General features: G+C 39.1%; 4 protein-coding genes, 1 long non-coding RNA gene and 1 other non-coding gene across 6 annotated transcripts; 2 read left to right on the top strand and 4 right to left on the bottom strand.

Moving 5' to 3' along the window:
- Nucleotides 1-129: 129 nt before the first annotated feature.
- On the top strand, nt 130-3,174 carry LOC110857193 (RCC1 and BTB domain-containing protein 1). Its single transcript, XM_022105801.2, has 8 exons — nt 130-516; nt 1,075-1,373; nt 1,556-1,627; nt 1,780-2,148; nt 2,223-2,347; nt 2,431-2,537; nt 2,628-2,758; nt 2,842-3,174. The coding sequence occupies exons 1-8, from the start codon at nt 276-278 to the stop codon at nt 2,974-2,976; spliced, it is 1,479 nt and encodes a 492-aa protein (XP_021961493.2). The 5' UTR covers nt 130-275; the 3' UTR covers nt 2,977-3,174.
- A 121-nt stretch (nt 3,175-3,295) lies between these two features.
- On the top strand, nt 3,296-4,608 carry LOC110857158 (pectinesterase 31). The gene is made up of 3 exons (XM_022105762.2): nt 3,296-3,408; nt 3,481-3,890; nt 3,949-4,608. Exons 1-3 carry the CDS (start codon nt 3,351-3,353, stop codon nt 4,465-4,467), a joined length of 987 nt encoding a protein of 328 aa, XP_021961454.1. The 5' UTR covers nt 3,296-3,350; the 3' UTR covers nt 4,468-4,608.
- Nucleotides 4,609-5,286: 678 nt separating this feature from the next.
- Nucleotides 5,287-8,985, bottom strand: LOC110857192 (probable E3 ubiquitin-protein ligase HERC2). Its single transcript, XM_022105798.2, has 5 exons — nt 8,765-8,985; nt 8,349-8,495; nt 7,168-8,283; nt 6,310-6,704; nt 5,287-5,903 (listed from the first exon to the last, which is right to left on the bottom strand). The coding sequence occupies exons 1-5, from the start codon at nt 8,874-8,876 to the stop codon at nt 5,445-5,447; spliced, it is 2,229 nt and encodes a 742-aa protein (XP_021961490.1). The 5' UTR covers nt 8,877-8,985; the 3' UTR covers nt 5,287-5,444.
- Nucleotides 8,986-10,266: 1,281 nt separating this feature from the next.
- LOC118438149 lies at nt 10,267-10,372 on the bottom strand. The gene has a single exon (XR_004836611.1). It is a non-coding gene; the product is annotated as a U6 spliceosomal RNA (small nuclear RNA).
- Nucleotides 10,373-12,111: 1,739 nt separating this feature from the next.
- On the bottom strand, nt 12,112-13,743 carry LOC110857191. Its single transcript, XM_035857604.1, has 4 exons — nt 13,566-13,743; nt 13,061-13,157; nt 12,383-12,965; nt 12,112-12,303 (listed from the first exon to the last, which is right to left on the bottom strand). Exons 1-3 carry the CDS (start codon nt 13,571-13,573, stop codon nt 12,501-12,503), a joined length of 570 nt encoding a protein of 189 aa, XP_035713497.1. The 5' UTR covers nt 13,574-13,743; the 3' UTR covers nt 12,112-12,303; nt 12,383-12,500.
- Nucleotides 13,744-18,850: 5,107 nt separating this feature from the next.
- LOC118437984 lies at nt 18,851-19,775 on the bottom strand. The gene is made up of 2 exons (XR_004836523.1): nt 19,593-19,775; nt 18,851-19,328 (listed from the first exon to the last, which is right to left on the bottom strand). It is a non-coding gene; the product is annotated as an uncharacterized LOC118437984 (long non-coding RNA).
- Nucleotides 19,776-19,805: the final 30 nt, after the last annotated feature.

The raw sequence follows: 19,805 nt of genomic DNA, 5'->3' as shown, positions 1-19,805 counted from the left end.
ATAAGTGTACTTATCCAAGAATTAGTTACTAATTACTAATTATTAATTTGTTTAGAAAGATTTGTAGATAGTTTAATTATCTACAAATTTTTCTAGATAAATTCGCTCATGAATCATGTCTCATGTTCCCACTCAAGGTCCACGAAGACAAATCCCTGCTGATCGGACACACATTTTTTTGTCAAATACAAATAAACTTTTTTTTTATCTATTTCACATCTTATCTTATCAGTTACACTACACTAGCTGATAACTAGAGTTAGTCACTACTTACAATGGACCCACCTACCTCGTTGCATGGCATCATTCCAGAAGATAAGTTGAAAATTTGGGAAATTTTTAGCGACGTGGGACCCGAAGGAGAGGAGATTTTGAAGAGGGCGAAATTGGTACATGCTCACGATATCAGGGGGCTGGTCGTCACCATGGAGGACGAGACTTATTGTTTCTACCGTGGCGAGGTTGGTGGGGTGAAAATTACCACAATTCCGGAATTGTGTGGCGTCCGAGTGAAAGGTAATTAATTATTATTTACGTTACACAGAATATAGATTCTACCAGAAGAATCGATCTTATGTATTCGAGTGACGCTTATGGAAGAACGGGGAGAGCCAACCAAATAACTCGGTGTACATTTGGCCCACCTGGGGGATGGCACCTCCGCATCATCATCATCGCCACATCTCCTGGCATCAAAAAATGATGATGAAAGCACATAGGTGGCGGTGGCACCCCCATTTGTGCACCAGAACACACCATTCTGAGCTGCGTCTCCACAAATTTGATGCTCTACGAGGGTGTGTTCTGGTGCACAAATGGGTGTGCCACCGCCACCTATGTGCTTTCATCATCATTTTTTGATGCCAGGAAATGTGGTGATGATGATGATGCGGAGGTGCCATCCCCCAGGTGGGCCAAATGTACACCGAGTTATTTGGTTGGCTCTCCCCGTTCTTCCATAAGCGTCACTCGAATACATAAGATCGATTCTTCTGGTAGAATCTATATTCTGTGTTTACGTTACAATTAAAATTTAATTTACCTATTATAACATGAATTTTCTACTGTTTCTAGAACATTTTATTGGATCAACTGGTCTTACCTTAACGGAGGACGGGCACCTCTATTCCTGGCACAGGACTGGTCCGTCCTTCGTTGTTCACCCTGCAAAGGGCAGTCTGACTGGACAGAAAGTAGTGCAAGTGTCATCATCAGTGGAGGGTGTCCTGGCATTAACTTCGGGTGGCACCGTCCATCACTGGATTTGGAAAGACGCACCAACCTTGATTGCAAGAGAGAAATTTGATAACAAGAAGGTTATCTCTGTGGCTGGCAATGAATACCTGAACGTCGCCTTAACTGAGGATGGAGAGGTACGTTCCAAGCTCGGTGGCAAATTAAGATGTATGTATAATGCCCAGGATTTTGGACAGGCATAAATGCTCCGAACATTGGACTTATGTAAATATGTATGACGGCAAAAATTTAATGTCGTAGGGATGCAGGAAAAGACAAAAGTGTATTAGGAAACTAATTTAAACATGTTTTAAAACAGCTATTCGAATGGAAATTGTGCCAAGCTGGGCCACGAAAATCAGCCCTAAGTACCTGCTCACCAATTAAAAAGGTAGTTGTGACGCGCAGAGTTTAAAAACTTTATTTAATAAAGTTTTTAAACTCTGTTTTATAGTAAAGTTTATTATTAAACATATATTTCATAAATTGATACTTAAACACGTATCATATACATATTTTACTTACTCATTTATTTGCGCATAGATAACGGCAAGCGAGAATGCCATTTTCGCATTGACTGTTGTTGGAACAATGTACTCGTGGGATTCTGAGAATTCAGATTCTGGAAATGCGGATCCAGTATGGATGCCGGTACCAGATTACAAAAACGTTCAAGACATCGCCACCTGTGTGTTGGAAGATGTTAGCGTTGTCGAGTTGAAGACTGAGATCCGTCTTGGCCGTTACGTGGGAAATCGGGCTCCTTGGAGTGCTCCATTCTTTACAAAATCCACTTCGTTGGACGAATCTTTTGCGGAAGTTTGTCAGAAGAGTTACCGAACTATGTTGGTCGCCCGTGAACCTGAACCACGTAAATTGGGTGATGACATTTCCACCTTGTGGAGTACCAAGGTCTGTAATTTTGAGCAGAGTGGAAAGTATTTCAAAATTTGAGGTTTCTAATATTTTACTTGCTGTATGTATAGAAAAATGCGGATGTTAAATTTTCCGTGGAAGGGAAAATCATTACCGCCCATAAATTGATCGTGACTTTGCGGAGCGAATATTTCGAAAAAATGTTTAGAGGCGAGTGGGCCGAAAATGAGGGGTCGTGAGTTTGACAAATATATTTATAATGGAAATTCTTATGTGCGACACGTGGCGTGAAAATTTATTTGTGGGTAAATTTTGCAGGGTTGTTTATATCAAGGATACGAAGTACGACGTGTTCGAAGCTTTTCTCTTTTACATTTACCATGACAGGATCCCCTTCTCGAACAGCGACTACGAAAAACTTTATAGTAAAGGACATTGTGTCACAAAATTTGTACTTTTTCTAGTATGTATTTGTCAAAAATTCAAAATATGACTTCTTTATTAAATTTTTGCAGGCCTCATGAAATTAGCTGATTTCTATTGCGAGGTGACAATCCGGCGAGAATGTGAGAAGATTCTGATGCAAAATATCAACACGACGAATGCCTTTTTTCTGCTTAAAAATGCTGCCTCAGCCAACGCTATGGTTCGTGGTTTGAGCGAATTTACAAATTTTTTCAACATTATTAGTAATTAATTATAATCGATGTGATTGGATTACCAATGTAGGATTTGGAGGAGGAGGTGACAAAGTTTATTCTAGACAACCGACTCTTCATAGTAACTTTGTCTTCCGCCGAGTTGGTCGAATCATTGGGCAGGGAAGCCTTCGACAAATTAGCGATGGCGTCATTTTGCCGATAGTTTGGAATTAAAGGGTTTTGCAACAATCTTACTTTATATTTCTACAATTTTGCAAATAAAATGAATAGAAAATTATTGGGTTAGGTTAGATAATAGACGTTTTTCTCTATATATTTAGAAATGATCTTTGTAACTCATGCGCTAATAACTAAATACATAAAAGAATCCAAACTAGCCATTCGAAGGACAATACATAAATCACTCAATCTCGTTTTATCATAATTAATCATGTCATTCTAAAGATATCGTAATCTCTCGCTGATTTGCGTGCTCTTGTCAAAATGTATAAAACTGGAGGCATCCTTACCTTTACGGTTTAGTATTTTTACAGGATCCACCTAATATATATATTTACAAACTTATCATATAAGAAAATGTTGGAAATTGTGAAATTACTTTATGTCATGGCCATGCTATACGTTGACGTAAAAGGTATTGGTACATACATATTGATGTGATTAGCAATTTTGTCCCTATTAATTTTGTTTTTTGTTAAAACTTCAGGTCAACCGTGGGACATCGTCGTCGCGAAGGATGGTTCTGGTCAGTTTACGACGATACAAGCCGCCCTAAATTCGACCCCAAATCAGTCCCCCGTCCCCATCAGGATTTATATCCGGACCGGACTATACTTCGAGAAATTGATAATTCCTGCTGAAAAGACGAACATCACATTTATCGGGGAGAGCAGGACGGGAACGATAATTTCTTACGATGACTACTCTGGAAAACCGTTGCCCGGTGGGGGCGAGGTGGGGACGGGAACGTCGTACTCCGTTTTGGTCAGAGGCAACGATTTCATGGCGACGGGATTAACATTTTTAAACTCGGCTGGACCGATCGCCCAAGCCGTGGCGCTGCATGTCGTCGCGGATCGCGTGATTATAACGAACTGCGATATTATTGGGAATCAGGTAATCGTTTCAGACATGATTTTGAAATTTCCCGCCAATTAAATAACCTCCTTGCTAGGATACCCTCTACCCTACCATCGAAGGAGGCCGCCAATCCCGCCAGTACTATAAAGATTGTTTCATCGAAGGCACGACCGACTTCATATTCGGCGCGGCCACCGCGCTTTTTGAAAACTGTCTGATCCGCAGTCTGAAAAATTCTTATATCACGGCCGCCTCCACGCCGGAGGGGACCGCGTATGGCTACGTGTTTCGAAACTGCAGCCTTACCGCGAACGAGAATGCGACCAGTGTTTATTTAGGACGACCGTGGCGACCCTGGGCGAAAACGGTGTTCCTCAACACGGTCATGCGGAGTCACATTCATCCCGCGGGATGGCATAATTGGGACAATCCGGACAATGAGGCGACCGCTTTTTACGCCGAGTATGGCACCCAAGGCGTCGACACGGGGGACCGGGTGGCCTGGAGTAAGCAACTCACGGGGGAGGAAGCGAGTCAGTATACGGTGCAAAATGTGTTGCGTGGAAGCGATGGGAGTGTCTGGATTCCGATACCGCCTACTGTACGGATTTAATTTTTGGATGTCTTTGGAAGTCTTGAAATCCGAAATTTTGAATTATTAAAGTCCACAATGTAAAAATATTTTCGAATTCATCTATGAAATAAAACTATGAAATAAAACCTTAAACAATTGTCGGATTATTTTTGCAAAATATTTTTCTGGAATGGGTACATACATATTTTTTGATCTTAGTGTGTACGTTTTTGTGTACCTAGATATGCAAAAGATTTATGGAGTTCCCGTGTGCAAAATATTTATAAATATGCAACTAGTTATTATTGATGAGATAAATCAAAAGCATTAAGTATGAATATCTATATGAATTTTTGCACACGGTGAGATCTACTTATAAATATTTAAACAACAATGGGTATGCATCGTGTGGAAAACATTCCGCATCGAACACTTATCAATTGATTAAACGATTACCATTTATGATTGATTTTTCTTTTGTAACGGTTTAGGGAGTGCATGCCAATTTTGTTGTGTGACTAAATTGAAAATAGAATACCTACTTTTTTCCTGTAATCTTTCTCATGTAAGGAATTTTATTGGGAGAAAAATAAATACATCGCACTTGATGCTTTTGTGGTGATCGATTATATTGTGAGTAAGGGTCAAAGCTCGATGGGAATATTAAGAATGTTTTAAGTCAATATTTTGGCTGTAATTTTTCTGTTTTTGAGCCATTTGAAAAATAGGGTGTATTTTTGTAATTAAAGAATTGGTGCCTATATAATTGTTTATAAATATTTATGTTAAATATTCTAAATGTTGGATTCGGTTGTACCCATTTATGAACAAAATAAAATAATTTTCTGATAAAAAAAATCCTTTAACTTTGGACTCGTCACTTAAATTATTTATTTGACTACATCTCTTTAATTAAAACTTCCACAGGTACAAAATTAACATTCATTCGTCCAATTAACAATTAATTATTTAAATACTGACTAAATTTCAACCGGTTAAAAATAAAATAATGAATCTTATTCCGACAATGTCAAGGGTCTTATCATACCCGGGGGATTTGAAAACATGGAGAAAACGTCGTTCACCGTAGATGCTCTCGTCTCCTCGTACAAACTCCGTTTCTTCCCACCCCTCACTTTTCCCCAAAGGTAAACCTTTCCGCTTTCAGTCTGGCAGGCGTACAGGGTCGCCCAGTGTTTCGTGCCGAAGTCGACGATGGGGTCGGTTGGGTCGAGATCGGTGCAGATTTGGAAAACTAGACCTTTCCTGTCGGCCATGTCGGGGGTGTAGTTGCAGTGGCCGAAGAAGCAGAGTTTCCCCTCGGCGGAGAGGGCGAGGGTGGAGTCGGGTCCGCAGGCGACACTTTTTGTTGGGAAGAGGGAGGCAGGAAAGGTGACGAAAATTGGGGTCGCGGAGTACGCTTCGGTGCACCCCAGGCCAAGTTGACCCTTGTCGTTTTGACCCCAAGCGTAAACCTGGAAGAGATAAAAAAATATGTGAGTTGGTATTTTGGGGAAAGCAATAATGTTGATTTGTTTTCGCATAAAATTGACTAAAATTTCGCATAAAATTGAAATTGCAAACAATTCGCATAGAAAATTATGTGCACACTTTTTTAAATTTTAACAAATTAAACGTTTCATGAAGATTTGGATTAAAATTTGCAAATTTACAATTTAAAAAAATGCTAAAAAACGAGTCTTATAAATTTGCACGCACATCAATATCTCGAATCTGCCTAAAAGCGTATCAAAACTCAGTTCGCAATCAGTATGTGGGTCAATTTAAGCAATATTGCTTAAATTTTGTTCTAATATTAGAACAAAAGCTTTAATTATTTTGCAAATATTTTAACAATAAATTACTCGCCCATCGACTTACATGACCATCCGCCGTGACAGCAACGGAATGAAACATCCCCGCAGCCACGGACACGATGGTGGTGGCATTTGACCTGAATCCTGTCACACGTCCGGGCCTGGGGACATGATCGTCTAAACAGCCTGTGCCCAGCTGGCCGTAGAAATTGTACCCCCACGCGTAAAGATGACCTTCTTCAGAAATTGCGAAAGCGTGGTCAGAGCCACATGCGATTTGTGTAATTTTAATGGTGTCACCAAACGTGTCGATTTTATTCGGAACGCCCGGCTCGAGGGAGGAGAAACCTTGACCTAGCTCACCAAAGTCGTTGTACCCCCAGGAGTAGACGGAGCCAGAAGTTGTCAAGGCGAACAGACAGGTGCAACCCCCACCGACGTCGAGACCATAGTCGATCCCTGGAGAAAATATTTGCACATTTTAGTTCACATGTGATTAACAGATTGAGTGATTTGAGAAAAAATAGGAAATCAAATTTTATAAATGTGAAAACAGGTGCAGATCTTAGTGTAGTAAATTTTACATTTGTAAATTTTTCAAAAATCTCTCGCATCTTGCAGATCAAAATTTTACACAGCTGCAAAAATGTGTAACTGAATTTGTCCCGTTCCAATTTTAGAGTGATTTCGAAAAAAACAATAAATTTTACATACTTAAATGCATTTCGCCATAAAATTAGCAAATTAAAAGAAAAATCTTTCCCACTAATGACGCCAGTGATAACAAAGGAAATCAATTTTTTAAAAGCTACACACATTTTTAAATGAATTACTTTAGCAAATTTTAGGATAAATTAGCAAAGAAAATTAGCATAAGAAAATTTAGCTAAAAATTTGCCCATAAACCTCTCCTCCCACTCACAGAAAATCCCCTTCCCACTCAAATTAATATTCTTAATTGGCACCCTCGTCTCAAACTCGGTACTCGCCCCACTCCCCAAACTCCCATGAACACTCCGCCCCACAAAGTAGACGTCATCCTCCTCCCGACTAATCAGCACGGCCGACTGTTCGAAACCCGACCCGTACACGAAGGCCAACTTGAGGGCGGGCATCGTCCCGTAATCCACGCATTTCAGTCCTGTCCACCTCATCAAATTTGCATCCTCTCCTCCCCCTCCTCCCACCTCCCCCCTCAAACCTCTCGGCGTCCCCGGATCCGTATCCCAGCTCGAAAACACATCCTCCATCCCACCCAGCAACGTTTCCCACGGATAATCCACCGCTTTCCCCGTAATTTCTGGCAATTTCCCCCACATCGCGATCACCCCCGGCGTCCCGGCCAACCTACATGACGAAATCGACCCATGCGCCAAGATATCCGTGACCCGCGTCTCTATCTCGATCCGCACGGGGGCCCGGCTCTTACTCGTCGATCCAATCCCCAACTGGCCATGGTGGTTACTCCCCCACGTGTAAATTTCCCCGTGTTCCGTCAACGCTAAGGTGTGATGCTTCCCGCAAGATATTTTTATGACCTTGTCCTCCATCTGGATCCTTTTGGGGGTAGGATTCTGCCCGATTTTTGACCCCTCGCCCAGCTGACCTTTATCATTGGCCCCCCAAGTGTAGACCGATCCGTCATCGGACAACGCGACCGAGTGGTACGACCCACAAGCGATTTGACTCACGCGAATCTGTCGCCGCGCGTCCAGCGTGATGGTCAACTTGACTTCGATGACTTGGACCTGATCGAGCGTGGAACCGTTGCCGATTTGGCCGTGGGTGTTTTTTCCGAAGGCGAAAATCTTGCCGTCTTTGGTGAGCGTGACGGTGTGGCCTTCGCCGGTGGAGAGGTGGACGGGTTTCGCCGTGGGGGGGAAGGGAATTCGGGTGGGGCGAGGGGGCTCGTCTGAGGCGAATCCGAGACCAAGGTTCCCCTCGGAATTGTACCCCCAACCGTAGAGTTGGTTGTCTCCAGTTAGGGCGAAGAGGGAGAGGAAGTCGTGATGTTTGGTTTGACGGGAGAAGGAAAAGGCTGTAAAGAAATAAGTTAATATTTTTGGGAAATGATGAAAATGTGAAAATTTAGAAATTAAGTACCACAGACTCCTTTTTTGCACAGGGATTCGATTTTGATGGGGTATTTTGTATGGAATGAGGCCCCACTGGCGGTACCCAGGCTGCCGTGTTCGTTTCGGCCGACGAGGTAAACGTCGTCTGAAGTGGTGACGAGAGCGGCGACTTTATCTGAGGAATTAATTAAGTAATTAGGTAAATAATTAATTGAGAGCGTAATTTTGGAAGAATTAACTTTATTTGCAAATGGTTTAAGCTTTACATACGTTTTGCAAAATTATTTGCAAAGCGTTTGCAAATTCAAAGATTTTACACGGTTTACAAACATGAGAGTGAAAATTTGTATTTGTCCACAAAATCATTATGCCAATAAACTTTCTTGATTTTTTAATCTTGCAAATTTTAAAGTAACAATTTGTTTTATTTGTTTTACAACTTACGTGCCAAATAAGCAAGTTTGACATTGTGCTTATATTTTTCATCCAAACAGCTTAATCCGCACCATTTATTGAGCTCAGAAATAGGAACGGTGTTCGAAGGGGTGGTACTCATTGTTGGGAAGTGTGTCAAACATTACTCAATTTGATAAGCTGGAATTTTTAGAGAAAGAACATAACGTGGCAAGAGTGGAGTGTTTATTATTTGCGTGTAGAGTGGGCAACATGTGTTTCGTACAGGGTGATCCGATATAATCGGAACAAATCAGTTATATAAATAAGTCATGAAATTGACTCATTTTCATGGAAACTTTGCCGAAAATATGTAACTTGCATGAAAACTTGATGATTGTCTGTACTAGATGCCATTCATAAATTATGTAACAGAAAAATCGCGATTTTCTAGCCCTCCTTTTAACATAGGCACGATATCATAATTTTTTTTGATGCCACAATTCGAAAAAAAATTATACACACAACTCTATAAATTATAATTAGGTTGCCAGTTTTTGAAAAGTTTGGATTCACAATTTTAATTTGTATTCATTTCGTATTTGATTTGATGATATATTTGTTTTTAGAATCTTTCTCATGAATCATCACTCATGACTGATTCATGAGAAAGACGCCGATAAGTGAGACATATTTTTTGGTTGTACCCAAACTGTAAAATTATTTACAAGCACAAGCTGTAGTAAATTACAGGAGAAATCGGTAAATACCTGTAATTTATAACGTGGAGCACCCTGTAGCCTTGGAGCGGGTATGATCACCGGGTTTGAGCAGATTCGAGCATTTGTTCGTTTTTTTATTACATGTTACTGTAAGCGATGTTGGATTATGTATTTAAAGAAATCTACTTAATGCATTTTACATTTTACAATGACGGTAAATTCTAAAGTGTACATATTCAATTCTTATTTTAAAATGTTGAAGAAATTCACACAGGTCTTGGTAACAGTAAAATCTGTAAATTCTGTAAACTAGCAAACTTTTACAAACATTTCTAGGCAAAATTTGTTTAGAAATTTTTGTAAAGTTACTCAGATTAAGGGCGTCATTATATTTTGTAGATTTTTGCAAAATTATTTTACAAGTTTCCAATGACTGCGTGAATTGTCTGTGACTCTGTGACAATTTGACACACTGGGATTATAATTCATAATTTAATTTATGCGTAAAGAATTTACTAACTCATTATGTTAATTACATTCTGAGATACAATATGAGATACATATTGTATGCTCGAACATGCTTGGTAATTAGATAAGCACTAATTCGCCAAAAATACCACCATCTCCAGTAATAAGTTCATTATGGAAATTCATAATTCATTTTTTGCAAAATACAAAGCTTTCAAAAATATGGAACGATTTTCATTTTTACGCATGGACTGAATAAAGAATTCCTCTTACATTAATGTCTGTTATAAAATAAAATAAAAGTCCCTTCAAATGTTTGCATATTATTTTCTGTGGAAATTTTGCCAAATAAAAAAGTGTCAAAAAAATGTGGAACGCTTCACGATTTTGCGTGTCATCCTTGCGCAGGGGCCATGCTAATCTTCTCTGTATCGTTCCAATTTTAGTATATGTCCTCCCGAAGGAGGACAAAGTTAGTTGGAGAGCTTTTCATATTTATAATACACTCTTTTACCCTTTCAGTTCCCCAAACCTTATTTTAGTTTACATACTGTTATTACCCTCCTTATATGAGTTAGCAAATCGTAGTTAATACTTTCGGATAAGTAAGCTCATAAGGACGATAATGATGTATTAAAAGTTTCAAAAATTGATAAGACAAGTTCAGAAAACATACTAATGTGATGCAATTACTTGACGCATATGAATTAAGCACGGCCACGGGTGCCCAAACCCAAAACAGAGTAGCTTTTGACTGGATGTGTTTGGACAGCAGTAGCCTAAAATTTTTAGTTGCAGGTTTCTCGCTTTACAAATTTTGCATGTTGATGGCGCATTCTGGTATTGATAAGAAAAAGACAATGCGATAAGCCCAGAAATTTGGAAGTCTAATGATTTGTAGAAGCATTATATTATTATTGCAATTTGTATGTAATAAGTATGGTAGATTTGTGCACTGTTCGAGAGTGTGGTGAGTGTTTGGTAAAATCATATTAGGTTTGCATGGTACTAAATGTTTCCATGAATTTGAAATTTGCATGGAAATTTGGACAAGTAATTTTTCTAGAGTATAATTGTGCAATGAATAATAACTCATTATCGCAATTTGTTAAAAATAAGGCAGTTTTAACAATTTTTCTACATTTGCAAAATTATGATTCAGTAACAACGTGTTTCATGAAAATTTAGAAAGTTTTTATTGTACTTAATTATTAATTTATTTGTAAATGCATACATAACTTGGTACATACCAAGCATTGGTCATCATTTACTCGCCCCCCTCGTTTTCCCCGCAAGCGTGGAAACTTTTACAAACTCGTCAAACCCCATCTCAGCTTCGCCCTTGTTCTCATGTTGTCCCTGGAAATGCTTCCTGAGGTCGTTCTTATGATAAAATTTTATCCCGCAGTAATGACACGAGAAGCGCTGCACCTTCAAATGTACGCGATTCTTGTGGTCCTGCAAACTCCCTGCGAACGTCTTTCCGCACAACTCGCACTTTATCTCTTTGTGGTGGACGCTGTTCTGTTTTTTGCGATCCAACTGTGGTCCATATTTGCAGGAATAGCGGACATGCGTTATGACTGAGTCTTGCCGCCTGAAGGTGGCGTCACACTTTTCGCACGAGAAGGGGTGGGCGTCCGTATGTGTGACGGTGTGACGGACGAGGTCTTTTTTGGCGTAGAATTCAGCCCTGCATTCCCCCACGGTGCATGGATAGAGGGTTATCTTGCAGGGGAGGTTGTTCCGATCGAGGGGGACTTTGCAGATGAGAAGTTCGTGACCGACTAAGACGACTTGGGAGGAAAACAATTTACCGCAAGCGGAGCAGCGGAACGATTTTTTGCGGTGAGTGGTACGTTTTTTAATAATTATGGAGGAGGGGACCTTTGCCGAGGTCACGGTGGGGACAGGGGTGTTACATTTTCTTGTGAGAAGGAAGCGGTGGTACTTCCAACGGGCGAATTTGACGTTGGTGGGATAGATTTACCGGGGGGAGGGGGACAGGTAATGTTATTACGGTTAACGCTGGGGTTGATGCGACCAAGACGACGACGGGATTTCCGGGGGCATGTGGTGCTGGAAGCAATTTCGGCATCAGTATTTATCTTTTCGTCGTCGTTGAGTAATGAATTTTCACTAGAAATATAAAAATACATCGATTTGCTTAAAGTTTGCTTAACGAATGTATATAACATACGTACGTTTATGTTAAATTAAACAGTACTTAGAAAAATCTAACGGGTCAAAGTCGAGATTTGGTTCTATTTCTGGTTCAGATTCGTCCCCCATCTCGACATCACGGTCCTCATCCTCCTCTATTGCGTACTTAATAAGCCCCAGCATAAATTCCTCCTTGTCACAAGTTTCCTCTTCTTCTTTTATGTCTACTTCTTCCAACTAATTGATGGACAAAGAATACATGATAAATTTGCTAGGGCACTTATTTATTTACAACCCTTGTAAATTTTTCACTTACCACGACACGTTGCACCTCATCATCATCATCTCGACCTAATTTGTCTTCATTATCATTTTGTCCAGCCTGTGTCCATTCGAAACCCTGAAAATAATCAATATTCAACAAATTAGTATTATTATTGTAACAAAAAGTCTCCCCAGGTACTCATTTCCACGTCAATTAACGAATTAGACACAGGTGATGACGACGCCATCGATTTGTTCTTCCTCTTGTCCTTTAACATTTCGAAATAGGTACAAATCTTTGCATCCACTTTTTGAAGTTGTTCCTGAAGGAGGACCAAATCCTGAAATATTTCTGCACATGGGACGCAACAGTTTTGGAAAAAGTCGTCCATGTCGAGGTGAAATTCATTTTTGCATGTGGTCAAGAGGAGGAGAATGTGGCGAAAGGTGGGTTCCCGTCGTAAAACGTGTTCCAGGACCTTGTCGCCACCACGACTTGAAATAGTGGGAGAGGACTTATCATCACCATTCGTGGTCAGACAGCTCCAGCACTTTTTACACGATGATAAGTAGTTTAACGATTTCCACTCAATTTCCGCAGATGAGGACAGATCGACCAGCATTTTGAGATTGTTCTGTAATTAAGGAGGACAAGTTATGGACAAAATTAGACACAATTCTGTTGTTATAATGAGGGTACATACATTGATAGTTCACGCGGGGAACCCACCTGGCTTTTTTTATTTGGAGTGAGCCAGAAAGGGTTCGCGGAAAGTGCATAAGGAAAAACGCAATGATCATGGTATCCTATAAGTGATCTGTATTCGCTGGGAAAAACGCATCGATAGAGGGTTCATTTCTCCCCCTTAATCGGTAGTATTCACGCAGCGCGTGTAGCTGCTGCACGCCCAAGCAGTGCGTGCTTCACTCCACGACGGTGGTGCACCACCGTGACTCACCACCACCACCACCAATCCCCACATATTCTGCATCAAAAAATTACGTTGGAAGCACCTAGGTGGCGTCCGCACCCCAATTTCGGAGTCGCGTATTCCCAAATTTTAGGTTCTACGATGGTGGGTCTGGTGCAGAAATAGGGGTGCAGACGCCACCTATGTGATTCCAACGTCATTTTTGATGCGGGGATATGTGGGGATTGGTGGTGGTGGCGGTGAGAGTTGCAGCCACCACGTTTGGCAGCTGCAACGAAATCATGTGTGCTCCAAAAATCTCACTTTTTCATCTGTTTTACGTGTGCTTTTTTTCAAATACACTTTCCAGGAACTCTAACTGCTTCAGTTAGAGTCCTCGCAGGAACTACATTGACTTAATTATTACAGTATAGTTAAATTTAAGTAACTTCACGCACATGGGGAACTGAACACATGTTTTTTAGTGGTGAAAGTGTATAAAATCATGAGATTCGCGTCATCGTCAAAGGGGCGAGTTGCTCACAGTATCGCTTTCTCCATGTATTAATTGGAATTTAAAAATCCCAAATGGAAATATGAGCATATAATGCTGCGTAGAATTGTATGAACATTAATAATTTTTACACATTTTTCCATAAGTGCAAATATTCTTTAATCCAGATAAGTAGGCAAGTTCACCGAATTCTGTGTTAATAAACTGCATGGAAAACTGCATAGCACCTTCCATGCAAATTGTTTGCTTCAATATTATTGCAGATTTCCCAGTAAGCAAATTAAACTTGACCCAGTTACCTAATTGCTGACATGCCAATTTGAAATCGGGGAAATTATGGACGAATATTTTCCATTTACAGATAGCACTCATTTTTATAGAATAATTAAAATACAGCAGAAATAAGATTGAATTGGATTGCATAAAAATTAGTGATTAAATTAATTTAAATGAGTACCACAAATTCAAAAGTGCACGAATTTATGCATAATTCTGTAAATTTATTGCAGTTAACATATTTATAAAAAATTTATAGCGATTACATTTCATAAATAATTTTGAACTCTCCAATTAGTCATCCAGTATCAGACCATGAAAATATTTTCGATTCATCAACCCATGATTTTCTTTAAAACAAGAAGATCATTTTGCAGAATAAAAGTGATCAAGACGCATTAAATATTTGCATTACAAATATTGTTCATAGGTGCATGGAAAGTTTAAACACTGTTAAAATGCAATTAGCAATATAAATAATCTTTGATATTTTGAATATCATTTTGATACATTATGTATAAGCCATTAGAGCTGAATTTCAAGCGAAATTTTCGAAGCGGATCCTGCCGTAACCGTTCTGTTTTCAAGTCATCGTTGTCATTGTGACAATTTATCAAGGGTCCTCGTACGCTGGGGGAGCTATAAGATAATTCCACATGTTAATTACATGCATGTGTATTAAAGCTTGTCCACGTATACGTTATTGTCTGAATTTTGATGTGCATGCATTCATCTCTGAAATCGTGAATTTTGTGTTTGTCATACTTTTAAACTCGCGAGTTCTCTCAGAGGGCGTATCGAAATTCAAAATTTACGAGACTTAATTACATCAAATTTCCGCCATGTTTATGAACAAATGAATACAAATACCAAATTTGGCAATAGTGTATGTGCATGTATTTATGTAATGTCTTACGCGTCTCTATAGGTGAAAACTTCCAGTCTGAATTGTAAGATGGTGGTCGGGTCGATGACGATGTAGACACCACGCTGATGCTATCATCACCACTTTCACTTTCAGTACCGTCCATTAACGACCAACAGCTCGAAGATGTCATGTCAGACGTGGCCCAGGAGGCGAGCGACTGTTCGGAAAGGCTGCGTTGCAACTGACTCTTATAGGCGAGGGAGACCTCCTCAAAGTCAGAGGGGTCAGAAAACACAGACGTCCCGATATGGATGGGCACGATGATTTGTAAATTGACAAATTTAGCGACGGTAACCTGCGCAAAAAAATGTTGGCAATGAGTTTGCGAAAATGGACAATTGAAATAGTGCCCTGCAAGATTCCGAACGTGAAAACTTTTTCTTACAATTATGCAGTACGACAATTTAATGAATTTGCACCCGTCTGCCCCCATATTTGTGGGGACAGTGTGTGGAACTTGGAAAGTGCAGTTCCATGAGATATTCCTCCTCGGTCCGGGAGGAATTAAGGGTCCTACCTTATGAACGAGGATTATCACTTCTTGGTCTTTCATTTGTCGGGAGAATAACTGAATTTGGAATAGTAAAAATACAAATTTGCGTAAAGCAAAGAATTACATGTGCAGGTGACCATTGGTCACAATAATAGTAATAAATATGTATTTTACTAATTCTTAATTCCCAATTGACAAAATTTAATGCAAGTAAGAATTAATAATCTTACTTGCGCTAAACCCATGCTGCCGAATAGGTAGCTAACGTTCTGAAAAATATTAATTAAAAAACATATGTATCTATTACACAATAGAATATGCAGTGTAACTAGTCGTGCACCTGTTGAAATACCATTTTCACCGAGCCCAAAGGGAGCCTTAAACCGTTCTCGATATTCACAGAAAAAGGCACCGTGTCCCCCGGAGATGCATAAGTCTTGTCCATGGAAACGCTCAGTTTCGCTAATTCTCCCGATTTCGTGACGAATTCCTGAATAAATTTTATACAGAAATCTGTCTCATGCCAAAAATTCAAAAAAAAACTTCAAACACTGATTTTCATTTCCTGTCAATACTAAACTGTCTGTAACACCAAGCAGTATTCATATGTATACATGCATCGGACTCTACCAAAGTTGTACTGATAAGCAATATCATGTAATTGATAATACGTAGTTCGGTATTAAAATTTTACCATATCGATAGAAAATTTTTACCAACCAGAATAATTTTAATACCAATAGGTAGCAAATTTAATACAGAACAATCAATAGCTGCGTAACGACGTAAAGGGTGTAAATTTAATCCGGTAACATGGATTTTTCCATCCTCGCTCGAGACAAAATCAGTCATAATTATTGATCCCGCCAATGTTTTTCTTTGAAATTTTTAGCACACGTGGAATGAACATAGGTGTTAATAAAAAATAACATAACATTGAGATGCAGGTCTTAGAAGCGGGAAATTCCAACTAATTATCAAAATCATCCAAAATTCGGATGTGCCGGAAAAAGTTCGTGGAAATGAGGGAAGACAATTTTTTTCAAGGTTGAAAAATGACCCGAACAATCCAAAAGGGTCCCACCTACCAGAAAATCAATGACTATACTCCAATTTCCTGATTTAAGTTGAAGTTTTTGTCCAAAAAGTGGAATGGAGCGGAAAAACGTAAAATGGATTAAATTAAAATCGTGCACAAATAGCCCATTGTGGTGAAAACTACCGTCGGATCAGCATTATGTGTTGACCGAACTTATAATCTAACCAATTAAAATCATCTGTCCCCTGAAAATATTGATGACAATGTTGTATTGACATAAAAGCTATGAAATAATGGGGATTTGACTGCCTCAAGAATTTTGTCGCCATATCCTCTGGCCAGAGGATATGGCCAGAGGATTGGTCCAGATCTGGACCAATGACTCGCAAATTGAGTTGTATCCTAAATTACACTGACAAAATTGAACATACAGGACAGCAAGGAAATTAAGCCAATCTTTGATAGGGGCCCTGAAATTCATGTATGAAGTTATGGTACCTTGTGGGTTTTGAGCACGACGAAAATCATATTGCACAGTGCATGAAGCATAACCTTTAGGGCATGATCGAACTACGTGGTGAACAGCCTAAATAGTAAGGTAACTTCTGAGGAAAATTGGTTTTTGTAATACCTGCAGTTTCGAAAAACAAGCATTTTCTTTGCAGTGAAAAATGTTACCGGATTAAATTTACACCCTTTATGTATATCAGATTTCTAACATTGTGGAAATTACTAATTAATTAGTTCTAATTACCTTCACGTCATTAAATTGTGCCATGAACACATCCGCAGTTGGGTTTGCTAACCCAATGATGACGATCTCACGGACGTCAAGGAACGATTCTTTGAAGAAAAGTGGACTGTTTGGCCTGCCAACGAAGACGACACGGTAAACCGTGTATCCCAAACCGCCGATGAAAGTTGACCATAACGTTTCCGGCAAGTCCAACTCGAACGGGATGTCAGCCCTACTTGCGCGAGGAATTGATACAAAATCGTCTGCACACGTAATAACAAATGCAATTACAGATAATGCGTGTGTGTATGTGTGTGGGCCAGCCATTAATAAAATCATGTTTTGAATCAGTTGAGACGGACATGGTGGGTTAACTAAAAAAGCATTTATTGTCACAATGTTTCGACAATTGTCTTCTTCATGGGATTGTAGGGAACAACAAAATATTTATCGAAATAACAGCGTAATTGGAAACTGGTTGAGAAATATTTCGTCTTTTATAGGAAATCATGAAGATTTTAATTGGCCGATAAGGTGCAATTATGAAATCAGTATAGTACTTATATGAACATACTTATGGAAGATTTAAAAAAATATTGTCACAGTAAAGTTGAGTACTTGCCTCCTTTGGTCACCTTAGTTTTTGAATAGGTTGTCAAAGTTTTGTGTAAATAATCGTCCACGAATTTCTTGCCTTCAGAATAAGGTCTATAACGTGTCGACTGGCGGACAACGCCTGTTAGCATAATGTTAAAATCTGCAAATAAGTGTTGCCAAATTTAAAAACTAGACACTTGAAGTACATACTTATTTAATTCAAAAGGCTTGACTAATTTACAATTTTCTCACCGTAAATATTCAACGTTCGCTCAGTCCCATTAAACACTAATGAACCTCTTAATGTCTCTCCAGCCGAAAAAACTAGTGATCGTCGCTCAAAATTAATTTCCTTCAACCGCTTAAGCATGTTTTTTATAGACAAATTATCTCAGTCAAAAGCATAAATTTTATGTTGGAGAAAGTAGTGTTCTCCCAGCTGCGAGATTTCAGAGTAAATGAAAAACTATGCGGGGAAAGTAAGTAAGTATGCTAAAGGTTTTCAATGGTGAAATCGGGGCATCGATGATCTCCCGGGTAAGTAAGGTGAAAGTTTTCCGGAGAAAGCTGAATTGAAGATCCATATTTTCAAACATGCTAAATGCTCACAGAGTTAACACGCTGGAATTTTATATTTTTAAATTGCATAAGTTGCTACGTATGTATGTACACATATTCGGTTTATTCTGAATATTTGCAGGCAAACGCATATAAAGGTGCTACATACATACATACGTGCATAAGTAAACCTATAAAACTTAAGATTCTGTTCTAAATTTTGTAAACCTAAACATAAATTTCAAAAATTTATTGTTTTTGGTATACAGCTTTGGAACGTACAGTGCAATTTGTGTACATATGTGTATATGGACTTATGGACATACATTGTGTATACATAGAATTTCCAATGAGATGGAATGAAATGAGATAAATAAGTCTCATCTCGCCTCATCACTTCATGAAAATGAAATTTCATCACGATTCACCACATAGCAGTTCAAAGACAACTAAAGAAATGTGTACGAATTTGCGAATAATACTGTACAAATAAGTTTGTAAATTTATTTCAGGTAAAGGACATACATACATATTTAGAAAAAATTACAGTGGTTAAGTCACATAAATATTTAATTTTGTACATTAGTATGTCAAACCCAGCACCAGGCAAACTTTTCATACATATTAGTCAATTAACCCATGATTTTTTTGGAACAATCAGATCATTCTGCAGAATATATGTAGGTAGTAATCAAGACGCATTAAATACTTGCACGGTAAGCATTGTCCAAAAGTGCTTGCAAAGTTTAAACTTTTAAAAATCCGGTGAATACAATGTTTATTTAAAATAGGTAATCGGCAATGTAATCTTAGCAATTGACGCATATTATGCGCCATTAGAGCCGAATTTCAAGCGAAAAATTTTCGAAGCGGATCCAGCCGTATTTTTCAAGTCAGCCTGGTCACTTTCATGGCAATTCATCAGGGTCCTCGTACGATGGAGGAGCTATACGAAAATTACATACATACATACGTCAATTACATGCATATGTAAATAAAAAATAAGCCTGTCCAAGTACATATTATCCGAATTTTGATGTGAATTTTGATCTCTGAAATTGTGAATTTTGTGATTGGCATACATATTTTTAAACTCAGTGGCCAGTCGTCGTATCAAAACTTAAAATTTTCGACATTTGTAATCACATCAAATTTCTGTCAAATGAATATAAATGTCAAATTTCAAATAGACGTTTATTTAATGTCTTACGCGTCTCAAGAGGTGCAAACTTCCACTCTGAATTGTACGATGGCGGTCTGGACGATGACGCCACGCTGATGCTATCATCACCACTTTCACCTTCACTACCGTCCATTAATGACCAACAGCTCGAAAATGTAATGTCAGACGAGGCCCAGGAGGCGAGCGACTGTTCGGAAAGGCTGCGTTGCAACTGACTCTTGTAAGCGAGGGAGACCTCCT

Source organism: Folsomia candida, unplaced genomic scaffold (assembly GCF_002217175.1).
Source record: "Folsomia candida strain VU population unplaced genomic scaffold, ASM221717v1 Fcan01_Sc018, whole genome shotgun sequence".
NCBI classification, from domain to species: domain Eukaryota; kingdom Metazoa; phylum Arthropoda; class Collembola; order Entomobryomorpha; family Isotomidae; genus Folsomia; species Folsomia candida.
The sequence above is the reverse complement of the archived record's forward strand: the minus strand, read 5'-3'. Positions and strand labels throughout refer to the sequence as shown.